Source organism: Moschus berezovskii, chromosome 8, assembly GCF_049115385.1.
Source record: "Moschus berezovskii isolate FMDL1 chromosome 8, NW_MosBer_1.0, whole genome shotgun sequence".
NCBI classification, from domain to species: domain Eukaryota; kingdom Metazoa; phylum Chordata; class Mammalia; order Artiodactyla; family Moschidae; genus Moschus; species Moschus berezovskii.
In genome coordinates this window covers 61,547,406-61,574,292 of record NC_142467.1, presented here as the reverse complement: position 1 = coordinate 61,574,292, position 26,887 = coordinate 61,547,406, and the positions used below count along the sequence as shown (strand labels likewise).

The window sequence follows — 26,887 nt, the reverse complement described above, 5'->3', positions numbered from 1 at the left end:
CCAAATCCTCAACATCAAAAGAAGCAGAAAGAAAGAGGCAAGGGTAATGGTGATGATGAAAATATGACCCTTCAAAATCTAGGCAAGGCTAGTGTTCATTTCGATGAGTAGAGGCTAAGAAAGCGCTTTTCCCTAGATCTTTAATGAGACTAACAGAGTAGGTTCAAGAAGAAGGATTACAACAAGATATGAACCACCGAGACACATACTTGAAGCTTTGGGAAACCCCTTTTTCCAACAATCCCATCACTGCTCAAAATGTTTTTTTAAGTTTTCTCTTGGTATCATCTTTGAACCATATTTTAAGCTACACACACACACACACTCTCTCTCTCTCTCTCACAATCTGCCATTATTTTACAGTTCACCTGTTTTTAGTAGAGGTGACAAAAATTTGGTGCTTGTCTTATCAACACACCCTGTTCACCAAATCTGGCTCTGAGTGACTTCAGCAATCACTGAGGGTGGCATGGTCACACGAACATGCTACAGGCTAGAAAGTCACTTCGAAGGTGGAATTCCAGAAAAGGTTTTCAGGAAAAGCAGCGTTATGGAGATGGGGTTGTAAGGAAAAGAGCAGCTACCATTTATGAAGCCCCTACCCACAGGCCCAGCACTGGTCTAAGTGCCTTCCATCCCGCACAACTCGTCCAAGTTTCACCTATGAAACACACACTTTTAATCCCATTTTACACACACAGGACCTGTGCAAAACCACACTGCTGAGAGAAGAGCAGAGATTTAAGTCCAGGACTGCCTGAATCCTGACTCACTTCTATATTTCTGTTCTTAGTCAAGTGTTCTATCGGTTGTGCCTTGGATGCTAAGGGAAGCAAGCGGCGGGGGGATGAGATCACCCCAGTACATTTACCAGCACAGCCCCTGCCCTTTAATGGACAAGGTGCAAAACACAGTCGCAGAGAAAGCAATGACCCTCCCTCTGCTCCAGCAGGGTCCGAAACAGGAGAAAAAGACCGAGAGGTGAGGGAAGCCAGCCAGCCCGTGGTCAGCTCTGAAGTAAATCTCATGCTCTGGTGCCCTCTCAGTTGGCTTTTCAGGGCTCCTTTCAATGCTGAATTCTCTCTTCTCTCTGCCATCAATACTGTAAATACCAATTTCCTCTGAAATGGCAAGAAATCCCAGCTAAGGTGTTAACTGACAACAGCTTACCATGATACACTTCCTTACACTTGCAACTGAATAAGAGATTCTTAAAGACCAAAGCCTTCAAGATCTAAGAGAATAAATGAACCTCTCAGGGTAGGTGGATTGCTGTTGTGACAGAGACAGACTGAGGGGGCAACATTTTGGGATAGGAGCCTGGCTGACAGAGCCATAAATTAAAGAATGGAAGCAGCCACCCCATACTAAAAAATAACAGCTGACATTTATTGACCATCCATTAGCCATACAGTGCCAGTCTCAATTCTAGGTGCTTTATATATATAATCACATTTAATCTACACTAAAATTTAAGAGGGAGGTGCCTGTTTTACAACCCTGTTTTATACATGAAGAAACAAAGCTCAGAAATGGTCAAACTGCCAAAGTGGGAGGCAAAAGAGAGCTTACTGGGGCTCTGTGCTCCTTTATACCGGGTTCCACTATCCCACTCATCTTCTACCATCTCTTGAAGGTGAGTATACCACACAATACATCCCTTTAGCATTCACACTGGTCCTAAGAAGTGACGCCCCAGAGGGGTGCCACAGCAGGAGACAGGAAGGGAGGATGGCTCCAGATCATATTCTGATACACACAGCCAACCTTTGCTGGGTGGCCATTAACCTGTAACAAATGCCCTTGGGGAGAACAATTCCAGGTCACTAGGAGCAGTTGTCTAGACTCCAGGCTCTGAACAAAGGATCATGACCACTCCCATCTCCCCCACCATCCATTTTCACTGTTGTGAAGGTGGCTGGCTGCATAATTTGGATTTTAAATGCCATCAGGGCAGCAATTTTTATGGTATGAGAGAAAAGATGCTTCAATTCCTACTTGTACTTAGCACATGATGAAAGATTATGACAAATGGATACAGCTTAGGAACAGACATAAGGATAAAAGCAGCTTCTGCTGATGAAAGTCAGTATTAACATTTTTCTGAGACTAGGCTCAATAGAGCTAATATAAATGGGCCAGAATAATTATGGCTCTGAAAGCTCATCTATTTGGTTGAACTATTATCCAAAAGGGACTTACTAACACACGGTCCTTAAGTAAATTCATCAGCATGCTTTTGTTAATTGTGCATCTGCTAAAGCTCATGACGGGGAGTACCCAGATCCTCAAGAGCTGAGGGCTAAAGGGGACACAGCCCTAATCCCTCAGGCAACTTGGGTGCTTTTCTGGGCCAGCTTTGTCAGAGCCAGCCCCAACCTCCTGCTGTGGCCAGTCCCACCCTCTGGGGCCAATGGGATTCCAGTCTTACTGTCCTTGAAGAGGAGACCAGAAAAATGACAGCAACAAGATCTTAGTCAAAGAACATTAAAAGCTCAAAAGGATTCGTGACTCCTAACTGTACATTCTCTCCTGCTCCACAAAGTAGGGAGAAAGGCAGAGAGAAAACAAATGACTTCAGAGGGAAGGTGGAAGTTTGCCATGAGCCAGAGGTGAACCTTAGCTGAGCTGAATTGCTATTAAATTCATCACAATTGTCATTTGCACTTCAAGGCCCTCCAGTTCCAAAGCCTCCAGCACTTTAACCAACATTTAAGTAGGACCCCTGGGGTTGGGGAAGGTGGCCAGGGGAGGGTAAAACTGTCAGAGAGTTGACAGTCAGGGCATCTCAAGAAAGAGGAAAGAGAGGGCACTGGGAGCTGGTCAAGGGCAGGCTGCTGCTGGGGCAGGCCAGGGAAATGGGGCCAGGACACCCCGCAGCCAGACCAAGCTCAGGGCCTTCTCAGGCATTCTGCCCCTGCCTTTCTCCATGACAGAAACCCTCAGTAATGAGGTCTGGGTTAATGAAAAGGAGACGATAAAGAACATGCAAAAAAGGACAGAGGGAAAGAGGACTCAGAAATGGAAGAGGGGAGTAGAGGAAGCAGTCTTGGTGCTCACCACACAAGTAACCCAGTCCGTGGGGAAAATCCTGACCTTCTCAGCTCTGCCACAAACTAGCTTTATAATGTTGGCCAAGTTACTTAGCATCTCTTAGTTCTCCTCCTTCTCAAAATGAGGATAATAACTTAGTTGTCTATTTAACATTTGATGGTATTAAGTAAGAATACATATAAAAGCACACAATAAAACGCTTGGCTGGATCATAGAAAAAGCAAGAGAATCCCAGAAAAACATCTACTTCTGCTTCATTGACCATGCTAAAGCCTTTGACTGTGTGGATCACAACAAACTTGTGGAAAATTCTTAAAGAGATGGGAATACCAGACCACCTGACCTGCCTCCTAAGAAACCTGTATGCAAGTCAAGAAGCAAGTTAGAACTGGACATGGAACAACAGACTGGTTCCAAATAGGAAAAGGAGTACGTCAAGGCTGTATATTGTCACCCTGCTTATTTAACTTATATGCAGAGTACATCATGCGAAATACTGGATGAAGCACAAGCTGGAATCAAGATTGCCGGGAGAAATAGCAATAACCTCAGATACACAGATGACACCACCCTTATGGCAGAACTCTTGAAGAAAGTGAAAGAGAGTTAAAAAACTGGCTTAAAACTCATCATTCAAAAAACGAAAAGAATGACATCAAGTCCTGACAATTCATGGCAAATAGATGGGGATACAATGGAAACAGTAACAGTGTTTATTTTCTTGGGCTCCAAAATCACTGCAGATGGTGACTGCAGTCATGAAATTAAAAGACACTTGCTCCTTGGAAGAAAAGCTATGACAAACCTAGACAGTATATTAAAAAGGAAAGACATTACTTTACCGACAAAGGTTAGTACAGTCAAAGGTTTTTTCAGTAGACATGTATGGACATGCAAGCTGGACCATAAAGAAGCCTGAGTGTTGAAGAAATGATGCTTTTGAATTGTGGTGTTGGAGAAGACACTTGAGAGTCCCTTGGACTGCAAGGAGATCAAACCAGTCAATCCTAAAGGAAATCAGTCCTGAATATTCACTGGAAGGACTGATGCTGAAGCTCCAATACTTGTGGCCACCTGATACGAAGAACCGACTCACTGGAAAGGACCCTGAGGCTGGGAAAAATTGAAGCAGGAGAAGGGAACACAGAGGATGAGATGGTTGGATGGCATCACCAACTAATGGACATGAGTTTGAGCAAGCTCCAGGAGTTGGTGATGGACAGGGAAGCCTGGTGTGCTGCAGTCCATGGGGTTGCAAGGAGTTGGACATGACTGAGTGACTCAACTGATAACGCTCGGTACATGATAAGCTTATTATTATCATCATCACCATCTTTTCCCCAAAGAGAAAATGTGCCGTAAGCTTTAAACAGAGGACAGAGGACTAAGGGATAGGGGAAGAAGTGCACACATGCCATGACCCAGCACTGGTCACGTTCCTATAAGAAACTACCATGGTGGATTCATGTCAATGTAAGGCAAAACCAATACAAAACTGTAAAGTAAATAAATAAAAGAAAGAAAGAAAATCCCACAGCAGCCCTGGTGGCATGGAGACTTTCTTGGATCCCAAAGATCCCTCTACTTGTGCAAAAATACTTACCGAGTTCTTATGACAGAGGCAGAAGTTGAAGCAGGAGACCATCAGCATGCCGAGCAGCATGCACAGAGGAGCCATCCTAAAAAGGAGCAGGCCCTGGTGAGGCATAGATAGAGGTCTGAGGAATGTAAACACAGAAGATAGAAGGTCAATAGGAAGCTGGTGCCTGACACCCCTCCCCGCCTGCCCCAACACAGTGATTCCCATAATGTCACTTTTTTCACAGATGTCAAACATTTCAGATGATGTCAGACATTTCCGGAATAGAGGTATCACAGGTCTCCTACCCCAGACGCAGAACAACCTAAAGTAAGCCTCCATTCCCCCATATGAGAAGAGAGGCTTTGGCTGAAACTGTAGTCATCCAGGACCTTTGCACAAGCTATTCAGGTTGATGCAAAAGTAACTGCAGCTTCAGATCGTGAATGTTAAATCATTATAAGTAGGCTCACACATATCTTTATTAATCAAAATAGGTACCATTACAATCAACACATTTTTGCCAACGAGAAATAAGCTGGTTTACTCCTGTAATGTAAAAATCCATGCTTTGGGATTCGACAAACTCTTGAAAAGTATTTTCTGCCCCTCCTGGTTGTGGAAGCGTTTTCCCTGCAAAAAGTTGTCGAGATGCTTAAACTAGGAGTTGGCTGGCGAGAGGTCAGGTGAATATGGAGGATGAGGCAAAACTTCATAGTCCGATTCATTCAACTTTTGAAGTGTTGGTTGTGTGACATGCAGTCAGGCATGTCATGGAGAAGAATTGGACCCTTTCTGTTGACTAATGCCAGCTGTAAAAACTGCAGTTTTCAGTGCATCTCATTGAACTGCTGAGCATACGTCTCAGATGAACAGTTTCACCAGGTTTCAGAAAGTTGTAGTGGATCAGACAGCAGCAGACCACCAAACAGTAACCAGGACCTTTTTGTGGTGCAAGTTTGGCTTTGGGAAGTGCTTTGGAGCTTCTTCTCAGTCCAACCACTGAGCTGATTGTTGTATAAAATCCACTTTTGTCACAAGTCACAATCCGATTGAGAAATGGTGCATTGTTGCACAGAATAAGGGAAGACAACACTTCAAAACGATGATTTCTTTTATTTTCAGTCAGTTCATGAGGCACCCATTTATCAAGCTTTTTCACCTCTCCAATTTGCTTCAAATGTGAAATGACTGTAGAATGGTCAACGCTGAGTTCTTCAGCAACTTCTCATATAAGTTTTAAGAGGATCAGCACTGATGATTGCTCTCAATTGGTCACTGTCAACTTTCAATGGGTCATCCACTATGCTCCTCATCTTCAAGGTGCTAGTCTCCTTTGCAAAACTTCTTGAACCACCACTGCACTGTACATTCATTAGCAGTTCCTGGGCCAAATGCGTTGTTAACCTTGTGAGTTGTCTCTGCTGCTTTACGATTCATTTTGAAATCGAATAAGAAAAACACTCGAATTCACTTTTTGTCTAACATCATTTCCATAGTCCAAATTAAATATAAAATAAACAACAGGAATAGTCATTAGTAAAAAAATTAAGAAATGTGCATTAAAACGATGTATAACATAACCATATTAAGAAGGTATTTCAATATCAAATGGCAAATTTCAACAATGCAAAAACTCAATTACGTTTGTTGCAACCTAATATAATAGCCCTGTTCTTTCCTTCCTCATTATCCAGGTTGTTATCAGGTTGCACAGGGTGGTATTGGCTATGGTGAGGAAAGAAGGAAACTAACCAAATGATCTGTGAGTGAACAGACACGGGCCCAAGTTCACATGAGCCTTTATAACCATTCACTTTTTTTTTTAATTTTTTATTTGACTACCTGATCTTAGTTGCAGCATGCAGGATATTAGATCTTCATTGCAGAACGCGGGATCCAGTTCCCTGACCAGGGACTGAACCCTGACCCCTCCATTAGAAGTGCAGAGTCTTAGGCACTGGACCACCAGGGAAGTCCCTAAATAGTTACAGGTTATATAGTCCCTAAATGGCTATAGTCCCTAATGGTTAACCATTCACTTCTAAACCATATCTACTGTCATACCTGAAGGCAGATACCATCAGCATCCCCTAAAACAGCAAAACTCAATATTCCCAAGTCATAAAGGCTTTTACATCCCTTTTCAGACAAACAAACCAACGTGCAGGTCCTCGTGGCTGTTAAACTTTAAATGATACAAGGATAAAAGGATATCCCATGTTCACAGATTGGAGGCTTAATGTCATTAAGATAACAGTACTACCCAGAGCAATATTCAGATTCAACGCAACCCCTATCAAAACCCTGATGGTGAGGAGTTTGCTCACGGTCCAGTGGTTAAGACTTGGCACTTTCACTGCTCAATCCTTGGTTGGGGAATTTAAGATCCTATTAGCATAATGCATGCTCCCCCAACCTCCGCCAAAAAAAAAAAATCCCAATACTGAAAAAGAAGAACAGAGTTGGAGGACTCACATTTCCTAATTTCAAAACTTATTACAAAGCTACAGTGATTAAAACACTGTGGGAAAAAACAAAAAAACACTGTTGTATAGGTGTAAGGATAGATATACAGACCAATGGAACAGAACTGAGAGCCCAGAAATAATGCGATAAGTTGATTTTCAACAATGTTTTCTAGACAATTCAATGGGGAAGGGACAGTCTCTCCAAAAAACTGTCCTGGAACAATTGGATATCCACATGCAAAAGAATGAAGTAGACTCTTCCTTTATATCATATATAAAAATTAACTCAAAATATATTGAGATAAAATTCTTAGGAAAAACGTAGGGAAAATCTTCATAACCTCAGATTTGGCAATAGTTTCTTAAATATAACAACCAAAGCACAGATGATAAATGATAAAACAAACAGAACTCCTTCAAAATTAAAAGTTTTAATTTTGTGCCTCAAATGACATTATAAGGAAAGTGAAAAGACAACTCAAAAAATTAGAAAAATATTTGTAAGTCTTCTATCTTATAATGATTTAGTATCCAGAATATATAAATAACACCTAAAACTCAACAACAAAATTTTAAATGGGCAAAAAACTTGAATAGACATTTCTCCAAAGAAGATATACACAGGCCAATAGGGATATTAAAGGATTCTCATCATTAATCACTAAGGAAATGCAAATCAAAACCACAAGGAAACACTGTATCATTTTATATACACCATTATGGCTAAAGTTTATTTTTAAAAAAAGAGAGAGTAACAAATGTTAATGAGGATGTGGAGAAATTGAAACCCTAGTAAAATGCTGGTGGGAATGTAAAACGGTGCAGCTGCTGTGGCAGTTTGGCAATTCCTCAAAAAGTCAAATATAGAACTACTATATATGTGATCCAGCAATTCCACCCCAGGTACATACTCCACCTAAAAGTTCTGAAAACATTGACTCCAACAGGTACCTCCATATGAATGTTGATAGTATCATTATTGACAACAGCCAAAAAAGTAGAAATAACTTAGATATTCAACAGATTTTTTTTCAAATGTGGTACATACAATGGAACATTACTCAGTCATAAAAAATGGAATTCTGATACATGCTTCAACATGAATGAACCTTAAAAATATTATGTTAAATGAAATGAACTAGACACAAAACAATAGATATTGTATGATTCTACTTAAGTGAAATATCAAGAATAGGCAAACTGGAATAGTGAAAAAATTTTGGTCAGTAAACTAGAGAGGAAGTCAAAAGAACTTAACCCAAACAGGCAAATGACCCTAGAAAGAAAGGTAGAAAGAAAAAATAATAATAATAAACTTTAAAAAAAAACCTTAGAGGGACTTCCCTGGTGGTCCAGTGGCTAAGACTCCTCACTCCCAATGCAGGGGGCCCAGGTCCAACCCCTTGTCAGGCAGCTCGATCCCCACAGGCCATAGCTAACAGCTCACAAGCCACAACTAAAGAGCCTGTATGCTGCATCTCACATGCCGCAACTAGAACCTGGGGCAGCCAAATAAATAAATTTGGGGGGGGGGAACCTGAGAAAACTTCAGAACCTGTCAGTGTCAGTCCAAGACCCTTATAAAAGATTTGCATGTTGATCATTCAGCCCCAGTACACCTCATTAGGCAGTTTACTCAATAAAGTCCTAACAACTAATTATAGGGGAAACACCTCTAGAGAGTATGGTATTTTACCTTTTCTCTTTCCAATTCCTGCCACGGTCCATGTTCCACCTCAATAAACTGGTCCTGTGACAAGACTGCAGTGGAGCCCAAGGCTCTGCCTAAACCCACTATCAGAAGTTATTACCCCGTGCCCAGCCCACACCTTCTCAGGGGCAGACAGAAACTTTCCCTAAGGACATCTGGAGCCATGAAGGAAAACAGCCCTGCTGGACTGACACTGTGCTAAAAAAGCACAGCCAAATGAAAAGGCTTAGGAGCTAAAAATAGCTGCTAAATTCACCCAGCAGCAAAAGCGTTTGCTTTCTGCCAGTTTCTCCCCTCTTTTTTTGTAGACAAAATGGAATGGCTGAATGCCACATGAGCTTTCCCCAGCAACCTGGCTCCCTAGGGCACCAATCACACTGAAAGACAGGGAGTGAGTTCACAGCACGGCACTAGGTTCTGGACAGGTGCCTGGCCATGCCTAGGTGTGCAGGGGAGTGGGGTGCAAGGCTCAGTGAGGATGAACAATGGGCAGAGGCAATCAAGAATGAGAAGTCTAGAAAGGTCCAGGGAAGATGGGTCCCAAGGGGACACGGTCCTGAAGCTTCCTATAATGTCCCATACCTTTTTTATTTCTGCATCCTTGGCTGTGGAGAAAAGAGGAATAAAAAATGGAAGCAGTGGGCTCACAGCACTAGCAGGACAACATACATTAAGACAGAAAAGGTTTATCCCAAAAGACTTCCCTTTCCCTACATGAGACTGTTCATGTGTATATGCATATACACACAGAGAGAATTACATGCTCCCTTCTTACAGCCAGGGTTACACATTTGGAACTGACGCCGAGGAAAAAATGAGGAGGGAGAGATAAATGAGAATGAAACCAAGGGCAGGAGGAGGCCCAGAAGGGACTAAGAAGAGGTTGCGGCAGCTGATGTACAAACAACAGCTTCCCCGCCTCCTGGAGTGGAACGGGGGGCAGGGGGTACAAGAGAAATGGCAGCTCCCACAGGGCTCCCTACCACCTCCATCTCTTGCACACACACTAACACCTCAGAAGCATCTTCTGCCAATACCAAGGATAAGAGATCGATTTCCAAATGGATCCTTCATCTCTCCCACAATAATTCCATGTGGACTGCACAACTGACCTGTTCACTGCCTCCATATATTTTTCCATGAATCTGAGAGAGAGAGAACATGGTGGGGCCAGGGGTGGGGGGTGCTATGCCTGGGAAGGCCTAGAAGCAGTGAGGCTGGGAGAAAGGGGTGAGACAGTTTCCCAGGCTTTGCAAGGGCACCCAGAAAACAACTGCAAACTCTGCAGCATGCAGACATGGGTAATGGTATCTTCGGTCCTCTTAAGGCCTGGCCTCCAACTGTGTCCACGTGGCCTTTGTCCTTATTTAAGAAGTGGCAACTGGAGAGAAAGTAGGGAAGTTTTCCCTGGGCTTTACACGGAGGCTGGAAGAAAGGAAAGGAGAAGTAGCCCACAGTTTGGTTCCACCATCACAAGCAGGAACCTAAGCAGTGGCAGCAGCAAAAGAAAACCTCAGGCCATGATATAACTAAAGCCAAAGTCACAGAATCCCATTGAGGCACAGTGTGGCATAACTGGCCTGAGGTCAGTATCCTCCAAAGCACTTGCCACCCACCAACCCTGGGTTCACCTCATCACCTGCTCCTGTACACCCTGCATAACAAACCTTCCCATCATCCCTGGCTCTCAAAAGAAGACAGAACTACATCTTTACACTTAAGGCCTTCTTCTGACTTACAATACCATCAATTCAGTCCAAGAAAGAGGGAAGTATTTCAGTGTTCCACCAGTAACTCTTTCCTTAAGTATCCTTGGGCTTTGGGACAAAAGAGATAATAGGGTACTTAAGATGTCCATTTTTCTATCAAAACTAACCATTTGTAGTCTGTACTTCTACTTAAGTAGAGGTTGGATGCTCTCAGCAATCTGTATTGCCAACTTACTGCTGTCCGGAGCAGCTGCTGAGGGCATAGGTGGGAGGAGGCCCTTGGACTCAATAGCCCACAACTCCCTGGTGCTTCACGTTCTCCTCTCAATTCATACAGGACTGGGGAGGGGACTGGGCCCTACATAAACATGACATCTTCCCATAACTTTTAACTTCTCTCAAGGAAGGAAAACAAAAGAATGCCATGATGGATGGCAGGAAGCCAAGAGAAGAAGGAGTGAAACTGCTGGACCTCTGAAGACTTCTGACGTGGCTCGTAGGCCCCATGGACACTGGCTGCTCTCCAGCTGCAGGGCCAGAGCACAGGGAGAAAAGGTAAATGTCACAAGTGTTCTTGGCAGGGAGAGCCACTTCAGCAGCCTGCCTGGTAACACTGGGAACTCCATCTTATAAAATGCCAAGGTTCTTAATCTATAGCATACTGTCCATGTACTTGTTTCCCCAAATCGTCTGGAAAAAGTGAAAGGGCAAGGATTTATACTTCCATCTTACAAGAAGAAAATTAAAGCAAAGAGATTTAAAACATTAGGTTGAAAGTGTAAGTACGTGAATTTAGAGTCACACACATGTAAAGCCAAGTCTTGGCTCTGCCAGTTTCTAACTATGTGATCCTGGACACACACTTCACTAGGCCTCAGTTTCTTTGCCTATAAAATGGGCATAACAAAAGCTCCTACTTCAAACAATATTAGGGAGGATTAAACAAAACAATGCATGGAAAGTACATGGTACAGCACCTGGCACCTAGTTATCACTCCATCATTAGATTGGGGATCAGGACTTGCCCCTGGACCCACAGGCAGCCAGAGCCAGGTCAGGCACCCGAGAAACACTCTCCAGAGCTCCTGCCTCCTGCTGGATCGACGTACCCTCTAGCTGACCCTATATTTCAAATTTTAGGACCAAGGCCTTTTGTTGGCTATCTACTCTCAAGAGGTAAAGGAAACAGATGTTCAAAGGAGGAGCCCTACAGCTAAAAATGGCGAGACTCGAGCCAATTTTCTGCTGAGCGCTGAAGCAAACCTAGCCCACTTAGTGCTTTTCCCAGCATGTTACTGCCCAGATAGCCAAGCCACCATCATGTAGAATTCTCATTTGCAGGAACAGCTATAAAACAGTCTTCCGCTTTACAAACTGAAAGAGGATGAACTCTTCCCACAAACACATTCATTACTATTTGTGCGCTACACAAACTCATACATGCACAAACACACACAATCACCTCTCCACAAACAGAAGCTCACCACCTAATTTAGGCAAACAAATATGAAGCTGAAAAAACAATGCAGAGAGAACACTGCAAGGACAGCCCTGACAAGGGAGAACAACGAGCAAAGGCTTAGGAAAAGAAATGGATTTTTCAAGAATAATTTGAAGGACAAGAGAAGTAAGTTTGAAGAGGTCAGGCAAACAGGCTTTTCCCCTAAGACATAAATTAAGCAGAAAGTAAGAGGTAGACAATCCTGGGTGTTCATTGGAAGGACTGATGATAAAACTGAAACTCCAATACTTTGGCCACCTCATGCGACGAGTTGACTCACTGGAAAAGAGTCTGATGCTGGGAGGGACTGGGGGCAGGAGGAGATGGGGATGACAGAGAATGAGATGGCTGGACGGCATCACCGACTCGATGGACATGAGTGTGAGTGAACTCCGGGAGTTGGTGATGGACAGGGAGGCCTGGCGTGCTGTGATTCATGGGGTGCAAAGAGTAGGACACGACTGAGCGACTGAACTGACTGAACTGAAGAGGTAGACAGCAATTAAATGAAAAGAGCTTTTGAACTGCAAAAGAAATGGGGTTTCTAACCCCAGTCTAAACCGTGACTGGTAGCAAGCTGGACTTGGAACATCCTTAAGCCACTGACCATTTGTGTAATGGCAACAGTGTGTGCCCCAAATACTGAAGTCATGCCTAAGGCCAAGCAAATGGGGACAGCTCTCAATAAAATCCAAGGCACCCTAAAAGGAAAGTGATTAGATGAAGCTGCTGGAGGGTAAAAAGTTCACAATGGACCTAAGCCTCTGCCTGACCAGAGAAGAGTTACAAGGCCAAAATCTGCTTGTAAAGCCTGCAACGGAGAGACCTTGTGAAGCCTTTCCAGCGGCAACACAGAAATAGGTGTTGGCCCTGCCAGAGAGCACATGGAGCCAAGAAGGGCTCCACAGGCCCAGCTGGGACTGCAGCTCTGGAAGAAGACAACACAGGATGGGATGAAACAGGAAGGGGCATTCCGAGCCCCTTCTCAATACTCTGTACTCCAAAATGAAGGGATATGACCAAGCCCATCCCTACCCTACTTGAAGAGAACAGATCTTCAAGAAAGTAGCTAAGTTGCTACTACATGTAAAATAGATAACCAACAAGTACCTACCATACAGTACAGGGAAACATACTCAGTATCTTGTGTGTGCTAAGTCACTTTAGTCATGTCCGACTCTGTGCAATCCTACAGACTATAGCCCGCCAGGCTCCTCTGTTCATGGGGATTCTCCAGGCAAGAATACTGGAGTGGGTTGCCATGCCCTTCTCCAGGGGATCTTCCCAATACAGGGATCAAACCTGGGTCTCCTGCACTCCTGCAGGCAGATTCTTTACCATCTGAGCCACTAGGGATGGCCTCAGTATCTTGTAACAACTTGTAATGAAAAGGAATCTGAAAACGAATAGATAGATATATATAACTGAATCACTTTGCTGTATACGTGAAATTAAAGCAACACTGTAAATCAACAGTATTTCAATTAAAAAAGATTTTCTAAGGTAGCTAAGCATATTAGCAGAAAACTGCAATCCCACAGACAAAAGATAGTGGCTTCAACAAAAAGAAATCAAGTGACAAGTAGAGTGACTGAATAAAATGGAGCCCAGCCCAGCCCTCTCCTATTCAGTCCCAGCCTTCAATGAATCTAATGCTAAAAGAAAGCTTAAGACTCAGTCTTCATTTGGCCCGCTAACAATGATATCTACACACAGAATTACCAGAGTTCAGTGCCTTTAGGCATGGGCTTGTCATTGCATCCAGGAAGGCTCTGGCAACTTCATGCCTGTTGAAGACAAAAAGGTAGATAGGACTAGAGCAAGAAAAGAATTTTGGTTCCATCATCCAGAAGTGACAATCAAAGCAATAAGAAGAGTTCTTCTATTAGGGAGAAAACTTACAGAGAAAAGAACAATGGGCCAAGAAGAGTTTTCCAGCCATGACTGGAGATTAGGAAAAGAAAGAAGAGCAATCCAGGGGACAAGATGAAAAACATTAAGAATAGTGCAGAATTATACAGATCAAAAGAGGAGAGAATCCTGAGAAAATCAAGTTGTGGGCAACAAAGTCAAGAGGTCAGTCAGAATGAGGATGAGAAAAGCCACTGGATTTGGCAATAAGACAGCCAGAGGGTCCTTCTAAAAAAGAACTAGAGGCACAAGGGTTGTACATTTGGAAAGGGTGAGTAGGTCCACTGAAGTTTGGAGATTTGGGGCCACTTCTCTAAATCTAGTTTTTTCAACATTTTTCCTAGAGTCACGATTACAGATAAAATACTAGCCCTAGTGGTCCTATAGAGAGATTCTCTGATGCTATACAACAGGTTCCCGTGATGGTGTAGAGCTTCCTCCAAACACACACATCCTCAGGATAGTGATGAGCACAGTCACGCCAGTGGAGAAAGGAGGAAGGGAGACAAACTCTTCAAGAACAAACTGCCATCAGACACAACTCCACCTTCTCTGAGCTTTCAGATCAGTCGGAAGCCTTAGTCCTTACACTCTGTAGAGCTGTAATAATCCTAATTACAACACTTGGACTGAAGGATAAAGAGAAATACCCCAGTGACACCCAATCCTCCAGTATTCAAATGCAATATTTGGGCAGCCCAGAGGAAAATAAATTCTAATTATAGCCAATATTTATAAAGTACTTTCTATGTTCCAAGCAAAGTTCTAAACTCATTTATTCTTCACCACAATCCTATGATGGGGCTCTAATATGCTGTTCATTTTGCCCATGATGGGACTAAAATTCAGAGAGGTTAAGCAATTTGCCCAAGTGCACACAGCCAGAGAGTAGTAGAGTCAGGATTCAAAGCCAGTTTGGCCCCAGAACTCATGCTCTTTTCAAACCATGCTGCTTTTCCAGTGGTAGATGAAATCAGCCATTCATTTGTTTTGCAAGCGTGAAAACAGAAGCACACATTTTGCATCATTAGTGAAATTTTTTTTTAATGAGCCTACTGGGGAGAGACCACTTCTACCATGTCTGTATTTCTGCAAATCATACACACACACACACACACATTTTAATTAATGAATGTCCTTGGCACAGCACAGCCCACAGGAGAGGCACAGACACTCAAGAAGAAGAAAGCCTTTGACTCAGACTGCAACCAGTTCACTGTCACCCTGTATGACTTGACCTCATAACTTCCCATAACTTGGGCTCCTCAGCTGTACAAGAAGCAAAAGCACCCTTGCTCTCCCCTTACAGTCCAGCACTAAGCACTCCCCTCAAACACACTCAACTGTCTGGAAAGAACTCAGCAGAGGTGAGGAGAGACCTCTACTGCGTAAAAGTTGGCCCAGATGATATCCAAACTCACTTACCACTAGTCTTTGATCCTATTTCCCACACATGGCATACATAGGACAGAATTATTTCTATACAGCAGATGAAGAAAACAGAGACCAAAAGGGTGAGTGGGGCTTGCCTAAGCACACCAGCAAGAAACAAGGCAAAGTAGAGAAATACCCCAGCCAGGGTGAGTGTACTCTCTACTAGGCCCTAACCTGCAAGTTTCTATCTAGCAGGCTGTGGGCAAGGATATCTACTCTTTATACTTGCTCCCTGACCCGCTGTGAGATCCTAGGAACGATCAGCCTGTTTCTGATGACAGCAGCCAAGGTTACCAGAAGCTCTGCTCAACTCCATCTTCATTCTGATGTAATGAAAAGAATGTGGGCTCTGGATTTCCACTCAGGTCTCCCCAATTAGTTGTGGGACTTTGGACTAGCTGCTTAACCTCTCTCCAAGTTTCAATTCCTGCATCTAAAAAGGAACTTAATAGGAACAATTCTGTAGGATGGCTAGTAGCATTAAATGAGATGATGTGATGATAGGAAGCATACAGCACAATGCTTGACACAAACCAAGAGCTTGAGAAGCTTGTAGCTCTCACTAACCACTACTGTTAGAGAAAAGGGTGGGATAAACAAAAACTGTGAGACTGCACCCCCAAACAGAAATGTATTCTGACAACAAGTCTCTCCTTAGAACCAACTTCCCTGAGCTGCAAATCTTCCCACAAACCTGGACTACACTCCAGCAGCTACACAGGCATTTCCATTGAAAGCTTCAAGCAATATTGGCTGGCTCTGCATCAGTGCCCACTGAAGAGTTGACTAAGAACAGCCACTTCAGAGCCCAGCTTCCTGGTGACTTGGGCCTGTTTTCCTGCTGCTGCTCTCCTACCTCTAAGGGAAAAGAGAGAGGGCAGGAGCAACATGGGCAAATTCAGTAGACAGACTGCTTGGATCACGCTAGACAGGGTCAGCTGCTATCCAGGGAGTAAGGGCCACCTCCTTCCCTCTCCTTTTACACTAGTATCTGCTAACAGTAAGCATGATGGGCTTTCCTTATAGCCTGCTCCTCAAGAATACCAGAGACTTCATACTCTCATCTGCACACCACAGGCTGGGGCTAGGGAGCTATCAGAGTTCATCTGCCCTTCGCCTGCTGTCTCCAAACTTCCAGCAAACGTTAGGGCCTCATTGTGGGACTATGACAGGAAGGAGGGTATGACTTCTAGTCCATAGTTACAAATGGACTTCAGTAAGAACAGTAACCTTTATTCTGTGTCAGCCACTCTGGCACTTCAGATTATAAGCATTCGGTATTCACATTCTAGAAACAGGTCCCTTGTACCTCAGGTCCCCTGAGCACACTGGAACCTTACTGTAAAACAGAATATACAAAAGATACCACCACTGTTCTCAGGTGCTTTCTTTCTTGCTCACAATCAATGACTTGCATGGTTTTCCACATCTGAGTCTCAGACGGTACAATTAAGAAGAAAGCTCTCTTAAGGAATATGCCATGAAAAAATAGATACTGTTATGGGCAACTGGAGACACAAATTACAACTCTGAAATGATGAGAAAGGAAACAATTAGGGTGATCCTTAAACTAATTGAGGAACCCCAAGAAAACAGCATTTACTTACAGAAATACTTAGCGGAAGCACAAGGACAGGTCACCAAGCACTGAACTTACTATTACCACGTTGGCCCTGACTATAGCTTCCAGGTAAGTCAGCAACTGAAACGCCAAATTTTATTCTTAACATGCCTGAGAGTCCAAGACTATTCATAATCCCAGATTCTTAAAAACTTGAAAGGAGGATGAGTTTTAAAATGTATACATTTACATATGTGGGGAGAAACACAAAAGTCAGATGCTTCTCAACACAGCTCATGGAGCCATAACTCACAGCTTTCACAATCCCACCAAACACCCAGAGAAAATCTGGGTGCCTTCTCTGAGAGATGGTGGGAGGCTGGGTAGGTAGCCAAGAAACAAAGAAACCTAAACTCAGCACTTGGCAAGACAACTAAGGAGCAGAGGATTTAAAACGCATTGTTTCTGACTCTAAATATGTCTACATTTATTACCAATTTGGGATCAGAAACCACATTTAGTTCTGCCGTGACCACGCACTAAAAATATTAAGCAGAGTATTGCCTAGGAAACAGCAGTTCTCCCTGCTGCGGCAGTCCCATTTCAGAGCTGACTGCCATGGTCCCAGGGCTCCCCATCCTGGGCTTCACTGAGATCCCTTGTCACAAGCAGAACTGCCACTGCCCTGACAAGGTCTCACTTGCTTATTAAAAGGCAGGAATAGGAGCCAGGGCTAGAGACTACACAACCTCCTCATCCTCTCCAAGGCTGTGTTACATGGTAAGTGAAATTTCATGAGCCTATAACAATTACCACCCATCTGACTGGGAGCTCCACAAGGGTAGGGACCATTTTCCACCTAAACCACTGTTGGATCCTCATTGCCTAGCACTGTGCCAGACACTCAAAAAATATGTTAGTTGAATAAAATCAATAATCTAAAAAGGAGTCATGTGGAATACACAATGGAAAGTAATGTCAGTGAAAACATGCACTATAGTGAAACATGAAAACAAAATGCATAAAATACTGCTGAGTGTTGCTTTTGAACTGTGATACTGGAGAAGACTCATGAGAGTTCCTTGGACTGCAGGAATATTCATTGGAAGGACTGATGCTGAAGCCCCAATACTTTGGCTACAGACATGAAGAATCGACTCATCAGAAAAGACCCTAATGCTGGGAAAGACTGAAGGCAGAAGGGGAAGAGGACGACAGAGGATGAGGTGGTTGGATGGCACCACCAACTCAATGAATATGAGTTTGAGAGATTTTGTCCTTCACCAGAGATGGTGAAGGACAGGGAAGCCTTGCGTGCTGCTGTCCATGGGGTCACAGAGAGTCAGACATGACTGAGCAACTGAACAACTGTTGAGTGAAGCAGAACATAATGGCACACGTGTATGAAGTACCAGAACTCTGAAAAAAGTACCTGTAGTCAGATATGAAGTCAGAATTATGGGAAGCTATTTTCAATGAAATCTTTCTTCCTAAAATGTTAGACATACTTAGAAAATATGCTATTTTCAACACAGAAACTGTTCCTTTATCTACTAATTTTTTCTGTTGACTGGGATCACAGAGGTCTTGTTCTTGTTCAGCAAGATCATCCACCAATTAAGGAAAGAAAGAACACAAGGAAATAACTGCAGTCTTAAAAATCCAACTTGAGAGTTCACCTTTTTTTTTTTTTTTTTTTAACGAAGACAACTTCCAGTCTTCCTCATCAATATAATTGGCTCCCCAGACAGGGGGCCAAGATGAAGGTGCAGAGTCCCCACCAAAAAAAAAAGAATGCCAGAGCTCCAACTTGGTACCCCCATGTCACAAAGCCCATGGCCTATTACCCAGCAACATGCCTATTCAGAAGGGTAGATGATGCCAATTCTTCTAAAATTTCCAAAAATAGAAGAAAAGGGAACACTTCTTAATCAGTTCTGTAAGACCAGAAATACACTGACACCAAAGCAAAACAAGAACACTATAAGAACCAATATCCTTATGAACATACATGAAAAATCTTCAACAAAATACTAGCAAGGCAAATTCACCTGCATTTCGAAATGATTATACAACGTGATCAAGTGGGATTTATCCTAGGAATAAAGGGTGGTTTATCACATGAAAATTAATCCATTTAGTAAATTACAGTGGTAGAGTGAAGGGAAAAAAAATCACATAATCATCTCAATTGATACAAAGAAGGCATTTGACACAATCCAACATCCTTTCATGATAAAAACAATAAACCAGGGATAGAAGAGAACTTCCTTAACACAACTAAGGTCATATATGAAGAACCAACAGCTAACATCATATTCAGTGATGAAAGACTGAAAGTTTTTCCTCTAAGATCAAGAATAACACAAGGATGTCTGCTTTTGTCACTGAGGTTCAACATAATACTGGAAGTTCTAGCCAAAGCAATTAGGCAAGAAAGACAAAAGGTATCCATATTAGAGAGGAAGAAGCAAGACTATCTGTCTACAGGTGACTTTATCTTATACAAAGAAAATCTTGAAGAATCTACAAACAAAAACTATTAGAGCTAATAAATTCCACAGGTACAAAATCAAAACTTAAATCAATTGTATTTCTATACACTAGCCACTAACAATCCAAAAAAGAAATTAAGAAAATAATTCCATTTAAAATAACATCAAAAAGAATAAAATACTTAGGAATAAATTTAATCAAAGGAGAAAGATTTAACCAAGGCAAAAGACTTATACACTGAAAACTACAACAGAAATAAAAAGACATAAAAGAAATTAAAGAAGACCTAAATAAATATAAAGATGTTCTGGGTTCATGAGCTGAAAGCCTTAATTTTATTAAGATGACAATACTACCCAAAGTAATATACAGATTCAACATATTCTGTCAAGATACAGATTTAACATAGTCTATGAAAATGAAGAAGGAAATGGCAACCCACTCCAGTATTCTTGCCTGGAGAATCCCGGGGACAGGGGAGCCTGGTGGACTGTTGTCTATGGGGTTGCACAGAGTCGGACACGACTGAAGCAATTTAGCAGCAGCAGCAGTAGCAGCATGAAAATCCCACAAGCATTTTTTGCAGAAACGAAAAAACTAATTCTAAAATTCACATGGAATTTCAAGATACCCTACCCAGGGACTTTGCTGGCAGTCCAGTGGTTAAGATATCATGCTTCAAATGCAGGGGAACATGGGTTTAATCTCTGGTTTGGGACAAAGATTTCACATACCATGTAGCACAATCAAAAATAAAAATAAATCAAGGTATTCTACTCAAAATAATCTGGAAGAACAATAAAGCTGAAGGATTCACACATCCTGATTTCAAAACCTACCACAAAGTTATAATAATCAAAACTGCATGAAAATCACATAAACATATAATCTTATATTAATATAAGGATAAACATACACTCTTACATCATTACATCAATTGATTTTTAACAAGGGTGCCATTGACTAAAAATGGATCAAAGACCTAAATGTAACAGCTAAAACTATAACATTCTTGGAAGAAAATGTAGGGGCCAAAGTGCTTGACCTTGGATCAAGCAACAGTTGCTTAAATAGGACATAAACCACAGGCGATAAAAATAAATAAATTGAACTTCATCAAAATTTTTAAATTTTTATAAACAGCCCTACTGTAGAGCACAGGAAATGATATTCAATATCCCAAAATATACCATAACAGGAAAGAATATATAACAGTATAGGTACAAGTGTATCACTTTGCTATACAGTAGAAATTAACACATTATCAACTATACCTCAATAAAAAAAATAATTTTTAAAAAATTTTAAAAACTTTTGTGCCTCTCATTAGCAAGAGAATGAAAAGATAACCCACAGAATGAGAGAAAATATTGGCAAATCACATATCTAATAAGGGTTTAACATCTAGAATACATAAACAACTCCTACAACTCAATAAGACATGCAACCCAATTTAAAAAACGGGCAAAGAACTTGAATAGATATTTCTCCAAGGAGTTGGTGATAGACAGGGAGGCCTGGTGTGCTGTGACTCATGGGGTTGCAAAGAGTCGGACACGACTGAGCGACTGAACTGAAAGACAACATACGAATGGCCAATAAGCACAGGAAATGATGCTCAGTATCAAAGGTCATTGTGGAAATGCAAATCAAACTTACAGTGAGATATCACTCAATACCTATTAGGACAAATTTTTCTTTTTAATGAAAATAACAAGTATTGGCAAAGATGTGGAAAATGTAAATGATGTAGTCACTATGGAAAAGTCTGACAATTCTTCAAAAGCTAAACATAAAATCATCATACAACCCTAGGTATATATCCAAGTAACTGAAAACAGTAACTCACACAGACAGTAGCATGTGAATGTTCACAACAGCCAAAACATGGAAATAACCAAAGTATCAATAGATGAATGTTTTTTTAAATAGATTTTTATATTTTCACATATAATGAAATATTATTCAGTCATAAAAATGAAGTTCTGATACATTCTGCAACATAGATGAATCTTGAAAACATGGTTAAAATGGCAAACTGCATTGTAAATATGAACTCCCTGAGGGGAAAGACTCCTTCCTTATCCACTGTTCTATCTTAGCTAGTGCACGGTCTGGGACACAGTAGACTCTCAATAAAAGTATGGCTGATAAATAAATAAAGAATGGATGGGTGGAGACATGACCAGGTGAGCAGATAAACACCATAATCCATAACAGTGACACTCCAGAAGGTGTGCAGAACAGATTTTTCAGGCAAGGAGACCTTCTGAGGGCTCACTGACCACTCCATAGAGACATCTTCTCTGTCTATGGGCACCTCAGTTTACCTGCAGCTCTATAAGCTGAACTGTAGCCCGAGACGCTCATCTACTGACTTAACCTCATTACCCAGTCAATAATGTCCATAGTTTCAGCGCCTGCTTTCACACAAGTTGCAGCCCTCATACCAAAGCATACCCCAAAGCTCAGATCCTGTGCTGGGATTAAGGGGGAATATGGCAATAGTTTCAAATGTAAAGTGTTCCTCCCAATCTTATAGCTTACTTCCAACAATCAAAAAGGCCTCATCCTAACCCTGACTGGCACAGCAAGAGCCCACCCCATTAAAAATTCACTGCATCAGCAGTACAGAGGAGGAGAGCAATCAGCAAGGGAAACAGCTGAATTATTTCAACAGCTGTTAATTATGTGTTCTCTCTTCCTCTCCTCCAAGTCCATGTTCAACTGTGCCCCACGCCTCCACAGTGACATGGGTTTGTCAAGTATCTATGTCAACTGCAATAACCAAACTTGAGTTCAAGAAGCAATATTAAAAAGCACTAATTAACTGATATTTAAATAACTATGCTTAATGTCAACAAAATCACACTTTTATCCCCACGTCTATTAGTTGCTTAATTATATTCCTTAAGATCCCTGGACATCACCAGATGGTCAACACCGAAATCAGACTGATTATATTCTTTGCAGCCAAAGATGGAGAAGCTGTATACAGTCAGCAAAAACAAGACCAGGAGGTGACTGTGGCTCAGATCATGAACTCCTTATTGCCAAATTCAGACTTAAATTGAAGAAAGTAGGGAAAACCACTAGACCATTCAGGTATGACCTAAATCAAATCCCTTATGATTATACAGTGGAAGTAAGGAATAGATTTAAGGGACTAGATCTGATAGATAGAGTGCCTGATGAACTCTGGACGGAGGTGCGTGACATTGTACAGGAGATAGGGACCAAGACCATCCCCATGGAAAAGAAATGCAAAAAAGCAAAATGGCTGTCTGAGGAGGCCTTACAAATAGCTGTGAAAAGAAGAGAAGCGAAAAGCAAAGGAGAAAAGGAAAGATATAAGCATCTGAATGCAGAGTTCCAAAGAACAGCAAGGAGAGATAAGAAAGCCTTCCTCAGTGATCAATGCAAAGAAACAGAGGAAAACAACAGAATAGGAAAAACAAGAGATCTCTTCAAGAAAATTAGAGATTCCAAGGGAACATTTCATGCAAAGATGGGCTCGATAAAGGACAGGAATGGTATGGACCTAACAGAAGCAGAAGAGATTAAGAAGAGGTGGCAAGAATACACAGAAGAACTGTACAAAAAAGATCTTCACGACCAAGATAGTAACGATAACGTGATCACTGACCTAGAACCAGACATCTTGGAATGTGAAGTCAAGTGGGCCTTAGAAAGCATCACTAGGAACAAAGCTAGTGGAGGTGATGGAACTCCAGTTGAGCTATTTCAAATCTTGAAAGATGATGCTGTGAAAGTGCTGCACTCAATATGCCAGCAAATTTGGAAAACTCAGCAGTGGCCACAGGACTGGAAAAGGTCAGTCTTCATTCCAGTCCCAAAGAAAGGCAATGCCAAAGAATGCTCAAACTACTGCACAACTGCACTCATCTCACACGCTAGCAAAGTCATGCTCAAAATTCTCCAAGCCAGGCTTCAGCAATATGTGAACCGTGAACTTCCAGATGTTCAAGCAGGTTTTAGAAAAGGCAGAGGCACCAGAGATCAAATTGCCAACATCCGCTGGATCATGGAGAAAGCAAGAGAGTTCCAGAAAAACATCTATTTCTGCTTCATTGACTATGCCAAAGCCTTTGACTGTGTGGATCACAATAAACTGTGGAACATTCTGAAAGAGATGGGAATCCCAGACCACCTGACCTGCCTCTTGAGAAACCTGTATGCAGGTCAGGAAGCAACAGTCAGAACTGTACATGGAACAACAGACTGGTTCCAAATAGGAAAGGGAGTGCGTCAAGGCTGTATATTGTCACCTTGCTTATTTAACTTCTATGCAGAGTACATCATGAGGAACGCTGGGCTGGAAGAAGCACAAGCTGGAATCAAGATTGCCGGGAGAAATATCAATAACCTCAGATATGCAGATGACACTACCCTTATGGCAGAAAGTGAAGAGGAACTCAAAAGCCTCTTGATGAAAGTAAGAGAAGAGAGTGAAAAGGTTGGCTTGAAGCTCAACATTCAGAAAACAAAGATCATGGCATCTGGTCCCATCACTTCATGGGAAATAGATGGAAAAACAGTGGAAACAGTGTCAGACTTTATGTTGGGGGGCTCCAAAATCACTGCATATGCTGATTGCAGCCATGAAATTAAAAGACGCTTACTCCTTGGAAGGAAAGTTATGATCAACCTAGATAATATATTAAAAAGCAGAGACATTACTTTGCCAACAAAGGTCCGTCTAGTCAAGGCAATGGTTTTTCCCGTGGTCATGTATGGATGTGAGAGTTGGACTGTGAAGAAAGCCAACCAGTCCATTCTAAGGGAGATCGATCCTGGGTGTTCATTGGAAGGACTGATGCTAAAGCTGAAACTGCAATACTTTGGCCACCTCATGCGACGAGTTGACTCACTGGAAAATACTCTGATGCTGGGAAGGGAGGGGGCGGGAGGAGAAGGGGACGACCGAGAATTAGATGGCTGGATGGCATCACCGACTCTGTGGACATGAGTTTGGGTGAACTCCGGGAGTTGGTGATGGACAGGGAGGCCTGGCGTGCTGTGATTCATGGGGTCACGGAGAGTCAGACACGACTGAGCGACTGAACTGAACTGAAGATCCCTGGACACTGGTACAGAGCACACCTTGGGGAGCAGTTCCCAGACCCTGGTCCCAGCAGACTGTGGAAGGGGAAGGGCCCAAATCCCTGAGGAAGTGCCAGGCAAGCCCAGTTTTCTTCTAGAGTCTCCTAATGAAGTGGTTTCTCTTCACAGCTCTGGTGGTCTCCATTGGGCAATGAGAACATAACAAACACATCCTGAGCCAGTAAAATTGCCAAACCAGGCTACAATTTTTTAAATGTATTATTTAAAGTGAAAAAAATGCAAGTCGCTCAGTCATGTCTGACTCTTTGCAACCCCATGGTTGTAGTCCACCAGGCTCCTCTGTCCATGGGATTTTCCAGGGAAGAATACTGGAGTGGGTTGCCATTTCCATCTTCAGGGGATCTTCCCAACCCAGGGACTGAACCTGGGTCTCTCTCACTGTAGGGAGATTCTTTACCGTCTGAGCCACCAGGGAATAAACCCAAGAAAGACGATTTTCCCATCTGCTATCTGTTCTTAAGAGTGGTATGAGATGCTGAAGCAAGTGTACAAGGGGGATACAACAGGATTCATGACAGCAAGTAGGGTCACAGGGCCCTGCAAGATGTCACCAATCACATCCCAGCCTGTCAGGAGTCATCAGCCTGCAACTGACAGGGGTACAGCTAAACCAACAGCAGTATTCCAGACTGGAACCTGCAAAGAGACTCTAGGTTCCAGTGAGTGAGCTTGTGATGCCAGTGGGATCACAGGAAGTCTCTCCTGCTACAGTAGGATCCATGAGGATGACTTGCCAGCTAGTCTTCTCAGAGCACCAGATCCGCTAAAAGGGAATAACATGCCAACTACCTGCCCAGGTAAACATACTCTAGAAACAATCAGTCTCACAACTGGCCTCCAAGTGGAGCACCTTCAGCTAAGGATCAGTAAGCATTTGGAACCCACATTTTGGGCAGCAGATGCTCTGAACCCAAACCAACTGGGTCATGAGTAAGACAGAATCATTTCCAGAGTACCAAGGGTGTGTCAGATGCCGAGTGGCCCTTGCTTGTCTCACCCTTAGAGCAGCGACCCCAGTTCTTTCTAGCTTCCTTACAAAACTACCCTTTTACCTCTCAGTTGGTATTACATTTTTGTTTCTGTCAGCCAGCACCTTTCCTACTCCTTCTATCTTGCCTAAAGGGCCTGGTCTAACACAAAGTAGGAACAATTCTTTCCAATTACTCTATCTCTGTTCAGTCTCTCACTGCTCAGGGATTCCTCTTGTGGCAGCTCTCCTTAGAACAGCCACCACAGCCCCTGCTAATGCCAACAGAAAACACTATAAATGAAGACTGGCTGATACTACAATCTCATACCTGAAAGGCAACCACTCCCATCAACAACCAGGTACAAGTCTTGGCTTCAGAGAAGTTGGATGTTTGGGTGGCAGCTCATGAAAACATGAAAAGCAACCAGAAAAACACAAGAGCACTACACCCACGCAGCCCAGACAAACCATCCACTTACTACCTGTAGCTTCACACCCACGCCAAAATCATTTCAACCCCAGGTGAGCACTCAGCAGCCACACTAATCCAGAAACAGATTTCTGCAAAGACCTTGTTCACCTTCCCATACAGAAGAGCTACCAAAAAATCAAAAACTTTGTCACTATGAAAGATGAATAAACCCTTACCACCTACTAGGGAACATGATATCCAGTTGCCACCACCTCCAACACATCCAACTAGCAGATTATTCACCCTTCAGCACATACTTATTGAGACCTGCTACATCTCAGACACGTGCCAGGTACTGAGAATACAAAGACTAAGTAAAAAGGAGTCCTGCTGTCCAGGAGCCTCCAGATGGGCAATGGAAATAGATGAGTAAATCAGCAGTTATAGTAAGCACTGGGTTGAAAGAGCCCTGAAGAAGCCAGCTAGAAGGCTCTGGCTGCAGGAAAGCACAGGCATCTCCCTCAGGAAATCGGTATCAGAAAGGACTTCCTGAAACAGGAAAAGGAATTAACCAACCAAAGACAATGAGAAAAGCATCCCAAACAGAAGCAAGACAGCTTTTTCGAAGGCCTGAAGGCCTAAAACTCAGAACATGTATCTATTTCAACAATGCTGGAGGAAAGGATTTACAGAGGAGTGGCGTCGTGATATGCTAAGAACCCACTTTGTCAGATGGGTTTCAAACACATAGCTTAGGTTGTCTAAGAAACCCTCTGGAATCTCTCTCCTTTTCAGAACTGCCCCATGGTGAAAGGGAGACAAGAGAGAGGAAAAAGAAGACAGGAGGGTCACCACTGTTTATGAAATCTGCTTATGAGCTCACTCCTTTGCCTTGTGGTTCAGGGTTTGTTAGTTCTAGAAAATTTTCAACAT

General features: G+C 42.6%; 1 protein-coding gene across 7 annotated transcripts in view; it reads right to left on the bottom strand.

Annotated features, from left to right (window-relative positions):
• SIL1 (SIL1 nucleotide exchange factor) overlaps positions 1-26,887 on the bottom strand; it is a 253,900-nt gene that overhangs the window by 184,158 nt on the left and 42,855 nt on the right. For 5 of the 7 annotated variants that reach the window (XM_055431255.2, XM_055431252.2, XM_055431253.2 and 2 more), the window contains exon 2: positions 4,658-4,772. In XM_055431255.2, the coding sequence (XP_055287230.2) occupies positions 4,658-4,762 (105 nt within the window). In that variant the 5' untranslated portion in view covers positions 4,763-4,772. Of the gene's footprint in view, positions 1-4,657; positions 4,773-8,800; positions 8,836-26,887 lie in introns of those variants that run through there. The other 2 variants (XM_055431257.2, XM_055431250.2) reach the window with 2 other exon arrangements.